The 20,683-nt window shown below is 39.3% G+C and overlaps 1 protein-coding gene across 1 annotated transcript; it reads right to left on the bottom strand.

Moving 5' to 3' along the window:
- Positions 1 to 475: 475 nt before the first annotated feature.
- Positions 476 to 8,753, bottom strand: LOC310830803 (vomeronasal type-2 receptor 26-like; the record flags this gene model as incomplete). The annotated part of the gene is made up of 5 exons (XM_083710641.1): positions 476 to 1,377; positions 3,154 to 3,223; positions 4,687 to 5,532; positions 6,567 to 6,858; positions 8,611 to 8,753. 5 exons carry the CDS (start codon positions 8,751 to 8,753, stop codon positions 476 to 478), a joined length of 2,253 nt encoding a protein of 750 aa, XP_083566767.1.
- Positions 8,754 to 20,683: the final 11,930 nt, after the last annotated feature.

The following is a 20,683-nucleotide window of genomic DNA, read 5'->3' as shown; positions in this document are numbered from 1 at the left end:
TCATTCCCGACTCAGCCATGAAGCTTGTGCTACTCTCACTCTCTGCCTGAACTATCCCAAAGGGTAGTTGTGATGATAACATGGAGAGGGGGAGAAGTGTGTGAACTACCTTGAGCTCCTTTGATAACTATAATCAGAATAATTGAAGATATATAATAAGAAATAAAACAATAAAATCCCACACTCTTTCACTCAATAAATATTACGGCCTAACATATTGTTATCACATCTGACATCAGAGCAGCTGCATTCTGCCAACAGTGCTATACTCTGCCTTTGGGGTCACTATCTTCCTTTGGGACATTTCGTGGGCACTGGAAGGAAGGGTGTAATTTGCATAATAAAGAAGTAATTTTGTGCATGAAGCCCATGTCTAACCACTTAGGTTTCCTGACAAATGAAGACAAGTGACTTAGGCTACTTTTTGTCCACCAGGCACCTCATGTTTCAAAGAAAGTACACTGGATTCTAACTCCTACTTATTTCTCCTTGTTAAGTGCTCCTTGCTGTTCAGCTCAGGTCTCAGTAAAATTATATAGCATTTTGGAAAAAAGATGCAAGCTAATAATCCAGCACTAGAGGCTAAGATGGAGAAGATCTCCACAGCCACCATGTATTTTCCCTTTGTGCTCAGGTAAGTTGGCACAAAAGAGACCCACACACTGCAAAACACCAACATGCTGAAAGTGATGAACTTGGCTTCATTAAAAGTACTGGGCAATTCCCTAGCAAGAAAAGCCACAGCAAAGCTGACAAGAGCCAGAAATCCCAGGTACCCAAGAACAGAATAAAACATAGGGACAGACCCTTCATTACATTCAACCACAATTTCTTTAGCCAAAGTATTCATGTCCAAATTTGGGAATGGAGTAGCAGTAAGGAGCCACACAGTACAAAGAGCTCCTTGAATGAGGGAACAGGAGAAAACAATAGAAGCTGCCAGTCTTTTCCCCACCCAGTTCCTCATCCTGGATCCTGGCCTTGTAGCCATGAATGCCAAAATCACAGTGATGGTTTTTGCCAACACACATGAAACAGCCACGGTGAAGATGATGCCAAAAGCTGTTTGCCTTAGAAGGCAGGTCACTGTCTGAGGTCTTCCAAAGAACAGCAAGGAGCAGAGGAAACAAAGCAGAAGGGCGATGAGCAGAGTAAACGTGAGGCCACGATTGTTGGCTTTGACAATGGGAGTTTTCTGGTATTTAATGAATATTTTTAGCACCAAAGCTGTGATCACAGAAAATGTAAATGCCAGGAAAGCTAAACTGATACTCAAATTTTCACCGTAAGATAGAAAGTGTAATATCTTGGGGAGACATCCATCTTGGTCTTCATTTGGATACTGATCTTCTGGACATGTCATACAATTGTCCATTTCTAGGAAGTAAAAGCCATGTTGACACCTCAGTCAAAGAATTTAGCACATAGGCAACAATCTGAACATAATCTTGGAAAACACATACTGGCCATAAGTTTATTTCATAGAGACTGTGAGAAAGACAACATGTGTGATGCTTCTTTTTGCATTCTGCATCCAATGAATTAGTTTTTTTTATAATGTGTGTTGTTAGGCCTATAAAATACCCATCTTTAACATTGTCAGCTTTGTCATTTAAATCAGTGCAAAGCTAAATGAGCCAATGGAAGTCAGAGGTATATCATTTGACAATTCGGCAAATACTTGCCTTTTGGATTAGAAATCTTCCCTTCTGGACATGCTTCACAATCATAGCAGCAAAATGGCTCCCCCTCCTTCTTTTTTCTAACAGAACCTGGCTGGCACATGTTATTACACATGGAAAAAGGCAGCACCTATTTATAATAGAGAGGAAGTAAAAGACTAGTCATTGTAGGGGTTAGCAGCAGATTTGGACTACCTGAATTGCAAGGCAAAGAGGGTCATCTAGGGAAAAAGTACCCATGTACAGTTTGAGGTAAAGGTAAAGGGACCCCTGACAGTTAAGTCCAGACGACTCTGGGGTTACGGCGCTCATCTCGCTTTACTGGCCGAGGGGGCCGGCGTTTGTCCGTGGACAGCTTCTGGGTCATGTGGCTAAACAGTTTCTGGCACAACAAAACACCATGTTGGAAACCAGAGCACACAGAAACACCGTTTACCTTCCTGCCACAGTGGTACCTATTTATCTACTTGCACTGGCATGCTTTCCAACTACTAGGTTGACAGGAGCTGGAACCGAGCAACGGAAGCTCACTCTGTTGTGGGGATTCGAACTACCAACCTTCTGATTGGCAAGCCCAAGAGGCTCAGTAGTTTAGACCACAGCATCACCCACTGAGAGGAAGTAAAAGGCTAGTACATATTAGGGGTTAGCAGCATATTGGTACTGCATGAATTACAAGAAAAAGAGGGTTATTTGGATAAAGTTCTCACATGCCCAGACTGAAGGTGTATGGAATTGGATTATAACTCCAGATTTCCTGCATCACTGTGAACTCGGGTGCTGAAAAAGCATGTCATTTTTAATGCCTTCACAAATGCTTGAATTGGGAAAGGGTGTTGAGTTGAGCACCTCTGAAACAGATTGAGTTTCATCACTGTGCTACAGATACAAGATAAATCTTGTAACTGATACACACCACCAAAATAATGGCATGGGAGAAAGCTGGGAAGCATATCTTGCATGCAAAATAAGATCATCCTTTCTGGGTCAAACAAAGTGGTCCTACAATGCTCATTGCACAAAATGCTAAAGACTAAATTTTATGCTATGAATGGAAATCTTAAACTACATTTTCAAATGTTTATTTCAAGAGAAAATGTGCTTGAATATATACATCTAAATGTGTGCATGGAACTTTATACTACGGCAGATTAATGTTTAAACCGGGCAGAAGAAAGAAACATTAGTGGTATGGCCTAGATATAGTTTCTCCCTCTGCACCCATCCCTGTGGGGATGTATAAATGTATAAATTAAGGATTCATTCTAGAATATAAATCAGTGTCTTTTCATAACCTTAAATCAAAAGCCAGGTCCTACCTGGTTAAACATGTTGTGCCATGTGATGATCTCCTCATTAACGGTGAACTCTCTGCTTGCCCATGGATCTATCCTCCCTACCTTCACCCTGAGGAAGGATCTATTTGGGAAAGTAAGCCAGTTCATAATATCAAATCCACTTTCTAATTCACCTTTCTCATCCAAAGATACCTGGTCCCCAGCACTGTTGTTAAAAGAGATTCTCCTCAAGAAAGGATGCAGCTATAATCAAAGAGGTAAAGACAGCTTTTTAAAATTATAGAATTAGAAAAAATATGTTTTTTGTGTTCTTCATCCAACTTTATTTATTATCCATTGAATATAAACTAAGAATGAATGAAACTAAAATTGAAGAGGTAAACCAGGTTACAAAACAATTAGGGCAGGGATAACAATACAACCATTTTTACTCCATCCCTCCATTTATTTTATTTATTATCATATTGGCCCGTATATAAGCAGCACCCGAATATACGCCACACCTTTAAAATTCAAAGGGGGAAATGAAAAAAAAAGACAATACCCGAATATAAGCCTCTCCCTTAAAGTTCTGCAGGCACTCACACCCATTCCATTTTATCCTATGTCTGCTTCAGCAGCAATATCGCAAAAGCCAATTTTTGTAACGTCGTGAATTGAAGCCGCACTTTAACTTTTCACTGTCAGAATTTGGAAAAAGAATTTGGAAAATGAAGTGAGGCTTATATTCAGGCCAATCCGGTATTTTGAGCATGATGAATACCCATATCCCACCTTTATATCTTTCAAGGCGCATAAGGCAACTTAACCATATAAACACATATATTGAAACTGATAGTACATGCCAATGTGAAGATTTGGTTCAGACCCTGACTCAGTGCTTTGCAATATAGCCTGATTCAGCTTGAACTGATATGGAAGGTTCCCGATTTGAATCAGGAGAGGAGAGATGTCAGCTTCATTTTCCTTTCTTCTATGGATCAATCAAAGAAACAGTGAATCTCTTTGATAACGTCTATAACTTATTTCTTCTCTACAAAAATAGAAGATTTTTTTTGTAGGTAAAGTAGTCCGTCCAGAGTTGGCAGAGCCACTACAAGCAAATAAGACCTAGAGTTTTCATGCTAGACAACTCTAAAATGTTATTATTTGACCTAAAACTAACTGACTTGTATTTTGACATTATTTTAGTATGTAACTTTATTTTCTAATGAAAAAATCCAACTGCTCATTTTATTTATATTTGGATTTTTAAAAGCCAACTTTTTTAAACCTCTATTTTATATTTTATGCAAATAGTTTAGAGAGTTTTTTTTCTATAATCAAGCAGTAAACAAATTGTGTTCATTAAAAAGAAAACCAGCTCCTGAGATGCAAATAATGAATTGCCAGCATCAAGCTTTATGTCTGCATCAGATCCAACTGGCAGCATCTATACAGAAGGACATATTTAATTTTTTGTGAATAAAGAAGGTTCACTGAGGCTTTGGAACTGGGAAACATTTCACTTTGTGCAGCGTTCTTAACTGCTTGGGATAAAGCGGAATGCATGAATTCACTATAAATATATAGTGACAAAGAGAACTGAGAAGTTAAAGCTGGATCTACAGAGTTGTGGTTTCACACAACGCTCAAACTAAATAATGATGCACATCTTCTTTTCATGACTCTCAAGCACAGAGATGCTTTGGTTAATGAGTTCTTACCTGCCATGGTTGTGGATTTGAAAGCAGTTCCGCTTCTCTGTGCTTCAGATTCAATGAGTACATTGCATGTAAAGCATGAGCTAAGACATAGATAGCATTGTATATACTGTAGCTTTGGGAAATCATTTTCATTTCAAAAACTGCTCCAGGAAGACTCTCCAGTTTTTCCTGCCCTGTGCAACCATCACTATTCTCCTCAGACACATGGGAATCTGAAAGTAAGCACACAAAAGCCTGCTGCCAGAAGTCCCTGATAAAACTGTCTCCATTTGGTGAATAAGGATTCAAAGACTGAATAAATTTTGGAAATTTGTCTACTGGATTGCTGTGAACAGCAAAGGACAAGGCTCCCTGAAAGACTTCTATACTCCAGCTTCTGTGAAACTGTAGTGCTGGGAAGTCCCATTCAGCTGTCAATATCCACACTCTTCCTAGAGATGACCCTGCCATATTTACTGTTTGTATTTGATACAGCAAAGATATCATATGCAGTACAGGTGCAGTTGCTGCATATACAATAACTGCTTTTGCTCTGGGGTTGTTAACAAGGTGGGCCATGTTCCCTGTACTTTGGTCATCATCAAGCAATTTGGAAAAGTCTGTCTGGGATTGCATTGTTTCCGTGAAAGCCAAACAAATGCCATTCTGGGAAAGCTTTGGTGCCAAGGTCTGAACAAAATTCTCTCCTTCATCAGTGCCTGATGTGATAATCCCAACCCATGTCCACTGGAAATGCAGAAGTAATTGAACAGTTCCATGGTACTGATTCCCTTCATTGGGGACCATGCGATAGATGAAAGGGAACTGGGTTTTCATATTCTCAGGTCCAAATAAGTAGTAGGAGAGCTATAAAAAAGATGAAAAAGTATTGCTGAAACCAGATCAGAGGTTAATTGTGTGTTCAGAGAGGACATAGTTGAGAAATATTTATTTTGTCCTCTCTGCATCCATTTCTCTTCTTGCTTCTAACATCCATTTCCCACCTAGTTTTATTTAAACGTATCTTCAATTAAGGCCATTCTGAATCCTATACCATGGATCCTGGATTCATCTTACTCTAGTTTCCCCCTGAACTGCTTTGAGATTTGTTTGTTTGATTGATTGATTGATTGATTGATTGATTGATTGCTTTTTATAATCAACTGGTGTATCAATTTTATGAAATAATAAAATAAAACATAAGCCATGCTGAAAAGAAAAAATTAAAAGTTATCAGGAAACCCTACACTACCTTAAAATGCCTGATGGAATAAACAAAAGTACTTGTCATGGGCCTGAAATTCAGCAACCTATAATTGGTAGTTCTAATTCCCCTCTGTTCAATCTTTACATTAAAAAGTCGTATAGACAGGAACTTAATAAAGTAGCAAGTTTTAGAAGGATGCAACTCACATTTTGGTCATATATATGGATTATTGGTAGAATTATTGTTCCATAAATTATTGTTATCTTCTTAAATCTGCAACTCTGGCTTATACTTAGGGGTGATATTCAACTACAGTTTACTTGGAGTAGACCCAATAAAATTAATTCTCCTAGCTTAGTCATGTTAGCTACTTTCAATGGAGCTACTCAGAATGAAACTTAACTGAATGTAACCCTAAATTATTCTTATATTTAAGTCACTGCTAAGTTTGCATGCGTACATACGTATCTATCTATCTGCTTTGCTTTAAATAAATCTTGCTAATTTATTTTATTTGTTGTTTAATTTCGGTCCCTTTCAGTTTACGACAAGAGCACTGGAGAAAGTTCAAGGGAGCTAAATGTCAGTAACTTATTTTCAGCTTGAGCTTTACAATTAGCATCAGGCAGAATATGCCACAATAACTACACTACAAATTTTGTTTTGCAAAACCCTGCAAGCCTCACATACATACCTGAGGAATCTTGTAGGTGCTTAAGATGGTAGCCATGTAAAGTGAGGTTTCAGAGCCAAGACCCCCAATGACAGCTATTACATTATTTGGTGTATCACACCTGTAGTTGGGGGTCACCGTTTTCACTTTAAAGAGAAGGTTCAAGGTAGACTGATAAGTCATCTTTTCATTGAAGTAGCTGTCATAGATACGGAATCCCAATGTAACATTTGGTAAAATCCTGGGATTCTCATTAATCTCCTTCACTGCAAACACCAAGGCCAGGACATGCTGGTAGTATTTTGTCACTGCACTGTAATGAAATCATAAGCCACAATCCCATCCGCATCAGTATCCTAGAACTCATGAACTGCATTCCAAGCCCAAATTTCTCTCACAGAGTCATACATCTTGTTTTTTTAAAAAAAAAACTGGGCTAGCAACAGAAACAAAAACAACAGGCAACAGACAATAAAACACACAATGAAAATGAAAGGTTAAGGGTATTTTTAAACACAGAATAAAATAAAACACATTACTGCCATGGGTGGGATGACACTTAAAGAGGAATAATATCATATATTATTCTCAAGTGCGTGGCCAATCCCACTCACCAAATTTCTTCCCAGGTAGGAAGTTTCTTGAATAAAAACACAACCAAGGAATATTCATAGCAAAGGATGCTAAAATAGGCAGACCAAAATGTGCAGCAGGACAGCACCTCGGGTGAAAACCCAAAGTCCTGTCCTGAAAAAGGAAATTGTTAAGACTTTTATACATTTCTATAACTAGCAATTAATAAACCAAATTATGTCAAAGCCTGGCGCATGCACGCATTGCATTTGTTATATAACTGTTTAACCTTTGCTATATGTCTGCCTCAGCCAATTTTAACCATGCACACAGCACAAGGTTCATAGTTGTGTCAAGCAGACAGGGCAAGTCAACAACCTTTGGTCAGTACAGTAAACAGAAACTGGCCACCTTCAGTATATTAAACAAAAAAGTTATATTTTAAGTATCTAAATTAAACAGAACAACTTCCCATAACTTTCTCTCTGGTTTTTGCTGCTTTCTGCTGTGTAAACTATTTTCACTAGGCCTGGGGTCCCAAAGTTTTGGGATGAAAAGGCATTTCCTTCACATTAATGAATCAACTAAATTCATTAATAAGCAGAGGGAGGTGAGGAACAAGGTTCTTCCTTGTGGACATATTTAATAAAATCAAACCAAACGTCTGCAATTCTGTCATTTTTACACTGTCCCCTGGAAATGTGTAGTTGGTCAGCTATTCTTATAAAGCAAGTTCCCAATCTTTGGAACAAGCATTTGTTTTTGGGTATCATACCTAAAAAGTGCAACTTTAGAATCAATGTATACACAGCTTCAAAAATATGAAGAATTCAAACAAAAACAGGTGGATATATTAATTATTTTTTAGTATTGTCATGCATAGGTTCCCTAATGAAAGGAAGGATATTTTTTAACTGTGGAACAGCAAAAGACAGAGTTTGCCACCATTTATAAGTTACATAACTTGTATTTCTGGAGTCCTATCCACAATAAATAGTGAGGAGTTATCATCCTTTTGTGAAGACAGAATTCATTTTAGCTTATATTTAATGCTGAGAATGTACATAAGATAGTGAAAGGAAACTTGAAAGCAACACTTGTGGAAAATACAAGAAATTTTAAGAACTAGCAGCAATTCTGTATGGTTTCATAAATTCTTAAAATATACCAGGAACCAAAAACACAAAGCAGAAGAGTGTATATGACATGAGAAAGAGGATAACTGACCATAAGTTCAGACAGATATTGTGAAAGCTATAGAGAAATATGAAGTAGCATGAAATTGGTAAATTGTAGATGTGGAAAAGAATTGCTTTTACTCAGAGTAGACCCACTGAAATTAACACACTGATATTTTTAAAATCCATTAATTTCAGTGGGTTTAATCTGAGTATAACCAAATGTGGATATCCCTGAGTTCTTTTATTATTGACCTAAGGGGTTATTATAGCCTGCCCATAAACGTTTTTATGAGAAATAGGAAATTCCTTACAGGACATCTTCAATAAACCTTAAACTGGGATGTTGCTTGAAGGATATAGTGTCAAAAAAGGAGAAGAATTGTGAAAATATACTGCCAATGATGAGGTCACCTTGCTGATAATATTCATGTGGGATCTGGAGGGGATCTCCCATGTTGCAAGAAAAGGGAAGAGCCTTGCAGTCAGTTAGGGGAAGAAACACCAACCATACAATCAGTAGACATAGCAACAAAATCAGCATTGCAATCAGTAAAGTGAATCCTTTCCTTCTCTTTCAAAACCTACTGCATCCTAATCCATTTGTATACAATGCCCCTCCCCCCCAATTTAGAGCAAACAGTCATAGCATCCCTAGATTCTGCTGTTTACTGGTGATATTCTATGGCCTATAAAGCTCCCAACAGTACGACTTGTCCAGCCTGTCACCTTGCAGTGTAAAAAACTCAGGCATATTTTATACATTTTGTTCACCATGATTGCTTTTAATGAGAGTGGTCACTGAAAATACATGCCATTTTGGCAAGGGAGAGGATTGGCATAATTTTAGATAATTACAGGGTTCACAGTTGTCCCCAAGACATCCAGCTCATAATGTTTGGAACAGCTTGAGAAATATTTATTAGCTGTAATTTCATGATTTATTTTGTTGAGTCAGGTTTGGCACTTGGATGTAGTGTGACATTGAGAAAGAAAATATATCCAGAAGCATTAAGTTTCTGGATGAACTCTTGCAACTTGAATCCATTTCTTCAAGTCCTGCTCTACAGAGCTGGAAAATACAAGTTTGCTCCATTTTCCATTTGACAGTCCTTAAAATATTTGAAGATGGATGTTATATCTTCTCTTGGTCTCCTCTTCACCAGGCTAAACATACCCAACTGTCAACTATTCCACATAAGACTTGGCATCCAAACCCCAAATTATATTGACCTCCTTTCTCTCTCTCTCTCTCTCTTTTTTAAAATAATATTTATTAAGATTTCAACAAAATTACAAATATGAAAAAAGACAAAAAGAAAAAAACACAAAAAGGATAGAAAATACAAAAAAGAATAAAAAAGACAATTAAAAACATTTCAGTCTTTCCATGTCCTGTCTTTCATTTACTTATTTCCGTGACCTCCTCACGCCTCCCGTTTTTGTATTCTAATTCAATTAAGTATTCCAGCAAATCCTTCCAACTTTGTTTTTATCCTAATAATTTATCTTAACATATTATAATTTTACTTTCTCTCTTCCACCAATTCATTTTTACTTAATCCTTTATATCCTTTCTGCTAAAACCACATAATTTTTTTCCCCAACATCTTTCTAACATTCCTCAATTTTGCAATATTTCTGAAGATAAACTTTAAATTTCTTCCACTCTTCTTCTACCGACTCTTCTCCTTGGTCTCGGATTCTGCCAGTCATCTCAGCCAGTTCCATATAGTCCATCAGCTTCATCAGCCATTCTTCCCGGGTGGGTAAATCTTGTGTTTTCCAATACTTTGCAATGAGTATTCTTGCTGCTGTTGTGGCGTACTATATCGACCTCCTTTCTCTGCACATGTTTCAGCTTCTCAATCTCTTATGAAATGGTGGTGTTCAGAACTGGACACACTACTCCATGTGAAGGTTGACCAATGCAGAATACAGTGGAGCTATTAATTACGTTGATCTGAACACTATATTTCTGTTGATGCTGCCTAGAATTGGTTAGCTTTTTTGCAGCTGTTCTACACTGTTGATACATGTTAGTTATTTATTTAAAAAATACATTTCAAGCAAAAAAATAAAAACACACATATGACAATGAAAGTAGCAACCACACAATGCGGACTTCATAGTATGAAGACTAATGCAACAGCCTACACAAATGCATGTAGGCTGCCAAATATTGATGGGAAATTATACAAATTAGTTTGTTAATTTAATGTGCCATAGTGCTTAGAGTGAGGCACTAGGACACGGGAGATCAGAGTTTCAGTCCCTACTCAGCGATGAAGCTTTTGTGGTGACCTTGGCCACCTCACACACAGTCGGTCTAAAATAACTCACCAGATTATTGTGCAGCTAAAATGGAGGCAGGGAGAAGAAATACAAAGAAATATAATAAGAAATATCATATTTTTCGCTCTAAAAGACGCACCAGACAATAAGACGAACCTAGTTTTTGGAGGAGGGAAACAAGAAAAAATAATAATCTGAATCTCAGAAGCCAGAACAGCAAGAGGGATCATTGCGCAGTGATCCCTCTTGCTGTTCTAGCTTCAGGGAGAGCTGCGCAGCCTATATTCACTCCATAAGACGCACACACATTTCCCCTTACTTTTTGGGAGGGAAAAAGTCAGTCTTATAGAACAAAAATTATGGTAGGTAAAAAACTAAGTAAAAAAAATAAGTAAAAGAACTATTGCATATTGTTCTCACATCTGACATAGGAGCAAAACCATTTTTTAAGCAGTGCTATACTCTATGCCTTTAGGACCAGTAACTTCCTTTCGGTAATATTGTAAAAACAGAAACAAAGAAGCGATCTTGTGCATGAAATCCATGTCCATCCAATTAGATGTCCTGACAAATGAAGATATATAACTTAGTCTACCTTATTTCCATAAATGAGCTCATATTAAAAAGAAAAGTACACTAGACAACATTATCCAAGATTCTAACTCCTACTTATTTCTCCTTGTTAAGTGCTCCTTGCTGTTCAGCTCAGGCCTCAGTAAAATTATATAGCATTTAGGAGCAAAGATACAACCCAATAATCCTGCACTAGAGGCTAAGATGGAGAAGATCTCCACAGCCACCATGTATTTTCCCTTTGTGCTCAGATAAGTTGGCACAAAAGAGACCCACACACTGCAAAACACCAACATGCTGAAAGTGATGAACTTGGCTTCATTAAAAGTACTGGGCAATGCCCTAGCAAGAAAAGCCACAACAAAGCTGACAAGAGCCAGAAATCCCAGGTACCCAAGAACAGAATAAAACATAGGGACAGACCCTTCATTACATTCAACCACAATTTCTTTAGCCAAAGTGTCCATGTCCAAACATGGGAACGGAGGAACAGTAAGGAGCCACACAGTACAAAGAGCTCCTTGAGGGAGGCAACAAGAGAAAACAATAGAAGATGCCAGTCTTTTCCCCACCCAGTTCCTCATCCTGGATCCTGGTCGTGTGGCCATGAATGCCAAAATCACTGTAATGGTTTTTGCCAACACAGCAGAAACAGCCACGGTGAAGATGATGCCAAAAGCTGTTTGCCTTAGGAGGCAGGTCACTGTCTGAGGCCTTCCAAAGAAAAGCAAGGAGCAGAGGAAGCAAAGCAAGAGGGCGATGAGAAGAGTAAACGTGAGGCCACGATTGTTGGCTTTGACAATGGGAGTTTTCTGGTATTTAATGAATATTTTTAGCACCAAAGCTGTGATCACAGAAAATGTAAATGCCATGAAAGCTAAAGTGATACTCAAACTTTCACCGTAAGACAGAAAGTGTAATTTCTTTGGGAGACATCCATCTTGCTCTTCATTTGGATACTGATCTTCTGGACAATTTATACAATTGTCCATTTCTAGGAAGGAAAAGTCATGTTGACACCTCAGACAATTAATTTAGCACAACAATCTGAACATAATCCTGGAAAAAACATGTCAGCCATAGCTTTATTTCTTAGAGACTGTGAGAAAGACAACATGTGTGATGCTTCTTTTTGAAAATCTGCACCCCTACATAAATAGGGGTTATGAAATAATTCAGTCAATTGGTTTTTTTATATCATTTGTGGTGTTAGGCCTAGAATACTCTTCTATTAATAGTCCTGTGTGGTTGAGTTGCATAGAATCAATTCCAATCTGCTACTTCCGAGGATGTGGTCAGGTTGCTTGGAGGAGTGAAACCGAACACCTGTCTCCTTTATCCTTGCCCATCCTGGCTAATAAAAGTGAGCTGGGAAGGGCTTAGCGATGGGCTCTGCTTCTCTCTGTGAGGAAGCCTTCCCAGACCCGCTGAAAGAGGCAGTCATTAAACTGCTTTAAAAAAAAAATCTTTAGACCCGGCCAATATGTCCAACTATCGCCCAGTCTCAAATCTTCCATTCTTGGGCAAGGCGACTGAGCAGGTGGTTGCTGAACAACTCCAAGCATGCCTGGAGGATGCAGACCATTTGGATCCCTTCCAATCAGGATTCAGGACTCATCATGGGACTGAAACTGCCTTGGTCGCGCTATTCAATGATCTCCAGCGGGCTAGGGACAAAGGTGAAAGCTGTTTCCACTCCTTCCTCCTGGGCTGTGTCCAGAAAGTGGTTTTGGGGTGTTCAGACCCCTGGCCTCTCACTTGTGGGGTGCCTCAGGGTTCCATCCTCTCCCCCATGCTTTTTAACATCTACATGAAGCTGCTGGGAAAGAGTTTCCAGTTTCCCAGAGGTAGAAAGCTTTCCCCAAGGGGGGGAGGAGAGCAATGAATCTAATAGAAGAGAGCAACAGGAACAACAGGGAGGGACAGGATGTTCCCAGGAAAGGCAAGGGTTAAGTTCTAGCTCAGATTCGGAGGAGGGGAGATACAAGCCAGCTCTAGCCAGGAGGTTAGAAAAAAGAGTGGGAAAGTGAAAGGAAGGGCGTGTTCAACATTTTGAGAGTGGCTGGTCATGGAGAAGCAGAGCTCAGAAGGTATCTGAAATAAGTGACTCTGAGGAATAATAGTTAAGAACCATTTATAAGATTGTTTTGTTAATACACAATAAAAAGTTATAAAAGAACAAGAAGCGTTTGTGTGGTGATCTGAAGAGGACAACGACCAGTCCTGACAAGGGGGTGGGTGGGGGTGGGGGACTCCCTGGTCCTGAATTGGGCCACTGTACCCTGGAAGGAGCAGGTGCGCAGCCTGGGAGCCATTTTGGACTCACAGCTGTCCATGGAGGCACAGGTCAATTCTGTGTTCAGGGCAGCTGTCTACCAGCTCCATCTGGTATGCAGGCTGAGACCCTACCTGCCTGTGGACTGTCTCGCCAGAGGGGTGCATGCTCTAGTTTTCTCCCGCTTGGACTACTGCAATGCACTCTGGGTGTGGCTACCTTTGAAGGTGACCCAGAAACAACAATTAATCCAGAATGCGGCAGCTAGACTATTGAGACCATATAACACTGGTCCTGAAAGACATGCATTGGCTCCCAATATGTTTCCAAGCAATATTCAAATGTTGGTACTGACCTTTAAAGCCCTAATCTCAGCCCAGTATCTCAGCAGTCTCTCCACCTCCATTGTTCAGCCCGGACAGTGAGATCCAGCTCCAAGAGCCTTCTGGCGGTTCCCTCACTAGGTTACAGGGAACCAGGCAGAAGGCCATCTCAGTAGCCCGCCCTGTGGAACTGACCTTTAAAGCCCTAATCTTAGCCCAGTATCTCAGCAGTCTCTCCACCTCCATTGTTCAGCCCGGACAGTGAGATCCAGCTCCAAGAGCCTTCTGGCGGTTCCCTCACTAGGTTACAGGGAACCAGGCAGAAGGCCATCTCAGTAGCCCGCCCTGTGGAACGCCCTCCCATCAGATGTCAAAGAAATAAACAACTATCTGACATTCAGAAGACATCTGAAGGCAGACCTGTTTAAGGAAGTTTTTAATGACAGGTGTTTTATTGCATTTTTAATCTTTTGTTGGAAGCCGCCCAGAGTGGTTGGGGAAGCCCAGCCAGATGGGCGAAGTAGAAATATATTATTAGAATGTAACTAAGAACTTAGTTATGGGACGCGGGTGGCGCTGGGGGTAAAAGCCTCAGCGCCTAGGGCTTGCTGATCGAAAGGTCGGCAGTTCGAATCCCCGCGGCGGGGTGCGCTCCCGTTGCTCGGTCCCAGCGCCTGCCAACCTAGCAGTTCGAAAGCACCCCCGGGTGCAAGTAGATAAATAGGGACCGCTTACTGGCAGGAAGGTAAACGGTGTTTCCGTGTGCTGCGCTGGCTCGCCAGATGCAGCTTTGTCATGCTGCCCACATGACCTGGAAGTGCCTCCGGACAGCGCTGGCCCCCGGCCTCTTAAGTGAGATGGGCGCACAACCCTAGAGTCTGTCAAGACTGGCCCGTCCGAGCAGGAGTACCTTTACCTTTTAAGAACTTAGAACTTAGAAGCTAACTAAGCCATTGGAAGTCAGAGGGATACAATTTGACAATTTGGCAGATACTTGCCTTTTGGATTCGAAGTCTTCCCTTCTGGACATGGTTCACAATCATAGCAACAAAATGGCTCCCCCTCCCTCTTTTTTCTAACAGATCCTGGCTGGCACATGTTATTACACATGGAAAAAGGCAGCACCTATTTATAAATGAGAGGAAGTGAAAGGCTAGTACATTGTAGGGGTTAGCAGCAGATTTGTACTAGACTGAATTGCAGGGCAAAGAGGGTCATTTGGATAAAGTTCTCACATGCCCAAACTGAAGGTGCATGGAGTTGGATTATAACCTCCAATTTCCTGTGTCACTCAGGTGCTGAAAAGGTATGCCATTTTTAAAACAATGCCTTCACAAATGCTTGAATTGTGAAAGGGTGTTGAGTTGAGCATCTCTGAAACAGATACAGTAAGTTTCTTCACTAACCTACAGAGGCACGATAAATCTTGTAACTGGTACATGTATATGATGATCTTGATTTATCAATCATAAGGAAAGGAATGATATGAGAGAAAGCGGGGAAGCATATTTTGCATGCAAAATAAGATCATCCTTTCTGGGTCAAGAGAAGTGGTCCTACAATGTTCATTACACAACATGCTAAAGACTAAGTTTTGTGTTATGAATAGAAATCTTAAACTACATTTTCAAATTTTTATTTTAAGAGAAAATGTGCTTAACTATATACATCTAAATGTGTGCATGGAGCTTTATACTACTGTAGATTAATGTGTAAACCCGGCAGAATAAACAAACATTAGTGCTATGGCCTAGATATAGTGTCTCCCTCTGCATCCACCCCTGTGGGGATGTATAAATGTATAAATTAAGGATTGATTCTAGAAAATAAATCAGTAGGGTTTCATAACCTTAAATCAAAAGTCAGGTCCTACCTGGTTAAACACGTTGTGCCATGTGATGATCTCCTCATTAACAGTGAACTCTCTGCTTGCCCATGGATCTATCCTCCCTACCTTCACCCTGAGGAAGGATCTATTTGGGAAAGTAAGCCAGTTCATAATATCAAATCCACTTTCTAATTCACCTTTGTCATCCAAAGACACCTGGTCCCCAGCACTGTTGTTAAAAGAGATTCTCCTCAAGAAAGGATGGAGCTGTAATCAAAGAGGTAAAAGCAGCTTTAAAAATGATAGAATGGGAAGCAATATTTTTGTGTGTGTGTTCTTCATCCTACTTTTTTATTCTTAACTGCTTGGGATAAAGCAGAATGCATGAATTCACTATAAAGATATAGTGACAAAGAGAACAGAGAAGTAAAATCTGGATCTACAAAGTTATGTTGTCACACAATGCTCAAACATAATAGTGTTGCACATCTTCTTTTCTTTTCATGACTCTCGAGATGAGATGCTTTGGTTAATGAGTTATTAGTTATTACCTGCCATGGTTGTGGATTTGAAAGCATTTCCACTTCTCTGTGCTTCAGAGTCAACAAGTACATTGCATGTAAAGCATGAGCTAAGACATAGACAGCATTGTATATACTGTAGCTTTGGGAAATCATGCTCATTTCAAAAACTGGTCCAGGAAGACTTTCCAGCTTTTCCCGGCCTGTGCAACCATCACCACTCTCTTCTGAAAGTAAGCACACAAAAGCCTGCTGCCAGAAGTCCATAATAAAACTGTCTCCATTTGGTGAATAAGGATTCAAAGACTGAAGGAATTTTGGAAATTTGTCTACTGGATTGCTGTGGACAGCAAAGGACAAGGCTCCCTGAAAGACTTCTATACTCCAGCTTCTGTGAAACTGTAGTGCTGGGAAGTCCCATCCAGCTGTCAAGATCCACACTCTTCCTAGAGATGACCCTGCCATATTTACTGTTTGTATTTGATGCAGCAAATATATCATATGCAGTATAGATAAAGTTTCTGCAAATACCATAACTGCTTTTGCTTTGTGGTTGTTAACAAGGCGTGTCATACTCCACGTACTTTGGTAATCATCAAGTAATTTAGAAAAGTCTGTCAGGGCAAACATTGTTTCTGTGAAAGCCAGACAGATGTCATTCTTGGAAAGCTTTGGTACCAAGGTCTGCACAAAATTCTCTCCTTCATCATTGCCTGATGTGATTATTCCAACCCATGTCCACTGGAAATGCAGAAGTAATTGAATGGTTCCATGATACTGATTCACCTCATTAGGGACCACACGATAGATGAAAGGGAACTGGGCTTTTGTATTCAGAGAAGGACCAAATAAGAAGTAGGAGATCTTAAATAAAGATGAAAAAGTATTGCTGAAACCAGATCACAGGTTAACTGTGTTTTCAGAGAGGATATATTTGAGAAATATTTATTTTGTCCTCCCTGCACCCATCTATCGCATTGTTTCTCGGATCTGGAACTGGTTGGTCTACATGGTATTCCAAAATACGATACCAATTAATAGCAGATTCTCCATTTTGCAATGTTGGAGATCCTGAAAATGTTTGCCCCAGAACTATGGAGAGGAATTAAAACAAACATCGGACGTGATTCTAAAGCTCACGTTTTAAGCAGCCCTCAATGTATTTATCAAGGCAGAAATATCTCTGCCTGGAATGTGAAAACAGAAAAACAATACACTAGAGTAAAAGATTTGTGCCTTCTTGTAATTAGCAGCACTGGGCAACCATTGATTGAATTACTGGCTTTCTTACCTCCCCTTCACTGTAAGATTCCAGAGCAGATTAAAATAATTTTAAAATACAACATTAAAAGCAGTTAAAAATACTGTTTCCCTGTACCCAAACAGGTCTCAAGTCCTAATAATTCCTTCTGCATGCATGTGTTATTTCTCTGCCTATCATTCTCTGACTTCTTCAGTTTGAAGTCAGACTGGGGATGTCACCATAGACCATGGGTAGGCAAACTAAGGCCCGGGGGCCAGATCCAGCCCACAGACAATCCCGCCCGCAGACAATCCAGGAATCAGTGTGTTTTTACAAGAGTAGAATGTGTCCTTTTATTTAAAATGCATCTCTGGGTTATTTGTGGGGCCTGCCTGGTGTTTTCACATGAGTAGAATGTGTGCTTTTATTTAAAATGCATCTCTGGATTATTTGTGGGGCGTAGGAATTCATTCTTCTGTTTTTCCAAAATATAGTCCGGGCTCCCCACAAGGTCTGAGGGACAGTGGACCAGCCCCCTGCTGAAAAAGTTTGCCAACCCCTGCTATAGAGCCACAGCCAGTAAGTGCAAACAAAGCTTGAGTACCAACCTGAATAAAATATTGTGGGCGCCCAAGTAAGCCCAGCCCTGCATAACCAATCACATGATGCAGTGCACACACACCATTTAAATGGGAATGCCCACCAACTTTGTATGGGGCTGTTAGTTTTGCGAGGTAGATTGTCAGAAATCCCATACTCCGAAAGATATGGCCCTTGTGGCACAAAACAGGTTGAATCCATCACACATGTTTTGTTTTATTGCCCATTTTATGCAAAAATATATGATAAGTATTTGCTTCCCTTATTGAAGGAGGGGATTTAGTGCACTGACTCTTATTTGCTGAACAATTGTAGAGAATGTGGCAAGATTTTTGAGTGACACTATGAAATTACGTCACCATACATCCTTAGAACCATCTTCGTACCTCATGATGTCTAGACAGTTTTATCCTAAAGTATCTCCTACTAAGTTTCGTTAACTGTGTTATGTTCTGATCCATGTATACGATGTATAATATTCCCCTTCTTGCTGGAACAAGAAAGTCTCTGTCATTGCTTTGAAATTCAGCATGTTATACTCATAGTTATACTTCCACTTTCCTCAGTCATTGCATTGAATGGTGATAGAGCTGGGAATTTAGGAATAAACATGCTTGTCTTCATATTTCTACTAAACTGGCAAATAATTTAGGGGCTGAATACAGCTAGGTTTTACTCTGAGCGGACCCACTGAAATTACTGCTCCCAGCTGAGTTAATTTCAATGGAGCTACTCTGAGTCAAATTTAGTTAAATACCATCATTGATTATTATTATATTATATCTGAAGAAGTGTGCATACACACAAAAGCTCATACCAATAACGAACTTAGTTGGTCCCTAAGGTGCTACTGGAAGGAATTTTTTTATTTTGTTTTGACTACAGCAGACCAAGACGGCTACCTGTATCTATTATATTTCAGTTATTGCTATGTTTGTATGTGTTCATATCTATCTGCTTTGCTTTATATGAATATTTCTATTTATTTTATGTTTTGCTAAATCCTGGTTCAATATACTATGAAAACACTGCTAAATGAAAAAACAAATTTTCCGCTTGTGCTTTACAGTTATCATTAGGCAGAATATGCCACAATAAATACACTACTTTCATTTTGTTTTGCAAAACCCTGCATGCCTCACATACATACCTGAGGAATCTTGTAGATGCTTAAGATGCTGGCCATGTAAAGTGAAGTTTCAGAGCCAAGACCCCCAATGACAGCTATTACATTATTTGGTGTATCACACCTGTAGTTGAGGACCATCCTTTTCACTTTAAAGAGAAGGCTCAGGGTAGACTGATAAGTCATCTTTTCATTGAAGTAGCTGTCATATATATGGAATCCCAATGTAACATTTGGTAAGATCCTGGGATTCTCATTAATCTCCTTCACTGCAAACACCAAGGCCAGGACATGCTGGTAGTATTTTGTCACTACACTGTAATGAAAGCATGGGTCACAATCCCATTCTCATTAATATCCTAGAAGTCAGGCATTGCTTTCCATGTCCACATTGGTCTTGCACAGCGATTTCATTTTTGGCATGTGCATCATCATAGCTACACAGTACAACACACACCTTTACAATATACACATCTTCAATGGAAAATGTAATTAAAAATAGAGGATTTAAAACTTATTTTTATAACTTATTTTAAACTTATTTTTGTTATTCATTGATTCACTAACTAAAGGTAGTGCATGTTTGAACTGTGGAACAAGAAGAGACAGAGTTTGCCACCATTTAAATATATTTATAAACTGTTCGTGTTTCTGGAGCTCTATTCACAATAAATATGATAGAGTTTGCCATATTTTGTGAAGGCAGAATTGTGTCAAACGAACCATCACTTCTTCAGTTTGTTCATTTTTAATATTGGGAATGTACATAAGATAGTGAAAGGAATCATAAAAGAAAGACTTGAGGAAAATAACAGTATTAAGAATTAATTTTGTATAGTTTCTATACAAGTGCTAAAATATATGTGGAGCAAAATAAAGAAAGGAGAAGAGCGTATGGCATGAGATGTAGAGGTCAGACAGACTTTGTGAAAGCCATAGAAAAATGTAGAGCAGCATAGAAACTGGTGGACTTTAGATGTGAAAAAGGATTGCTCATACTCAGAAATCACACACTTGAAGTCATTGGACATATGTTTTTTAAATCTATTTATTCCAATGGGTCTAACTGAGTATGACCCAATGTGGATATCCCCTGTATTTCTATTATCTAACTATGACATTATTATAACTTGCCCATAATATTATTTTTATGGTAAACAAAAAATTCCTTACAGGACATCTTCAATAAACATTAAATTGGGGTGTTGCTTGAAGGATATGGTGTCAAAAAAGGAGAAGAACTGAGAAGAAATACTGGCAATGATGAGGTCACCTTGCTGATAATATTCATGTGGGATCCGGAGAGGATCTCTCATGTTGCAAATAAAGGGAAGAGCCTTGCAGTCAGTTAGGGGAAGAAACACCAACCTTACGATCAATAGGCACAGCAACAAAATCAGCCTTGTAAACATAAGGGTGAATACTTCTTATGTTACAAAATCTACTGATTCGGTCTAATTTTACTGCATAAAGTATCTGCCCATTAAGAGCAAGCGATCACAGTTTCTCTAGATTCTGCCAGTCAATGGTGGTACCTTACAGACTCTAAAATTCTGAGCGGCACTGCTTCTCCAGAATGTCACCCTGCATTCTGAAAAGCACA

Source organism: Podarcis gaigeae, assembly GCF_964106915.1.
Source record: "Podarcis gaigeae genome assembly, chromosome: 13".
Taxonomy (NCBI): domain Eukaryota; kingdom Metazoa; phylum Chordata; class Lepidosauria; order Squamata; family Lacertidae; genus Podarcis; species Podarcis gaigeae.
Note: the sequence above shows the minus strand (reverse complement) of the source record. Positions and strands in the feature narration are given on the sequence as shown.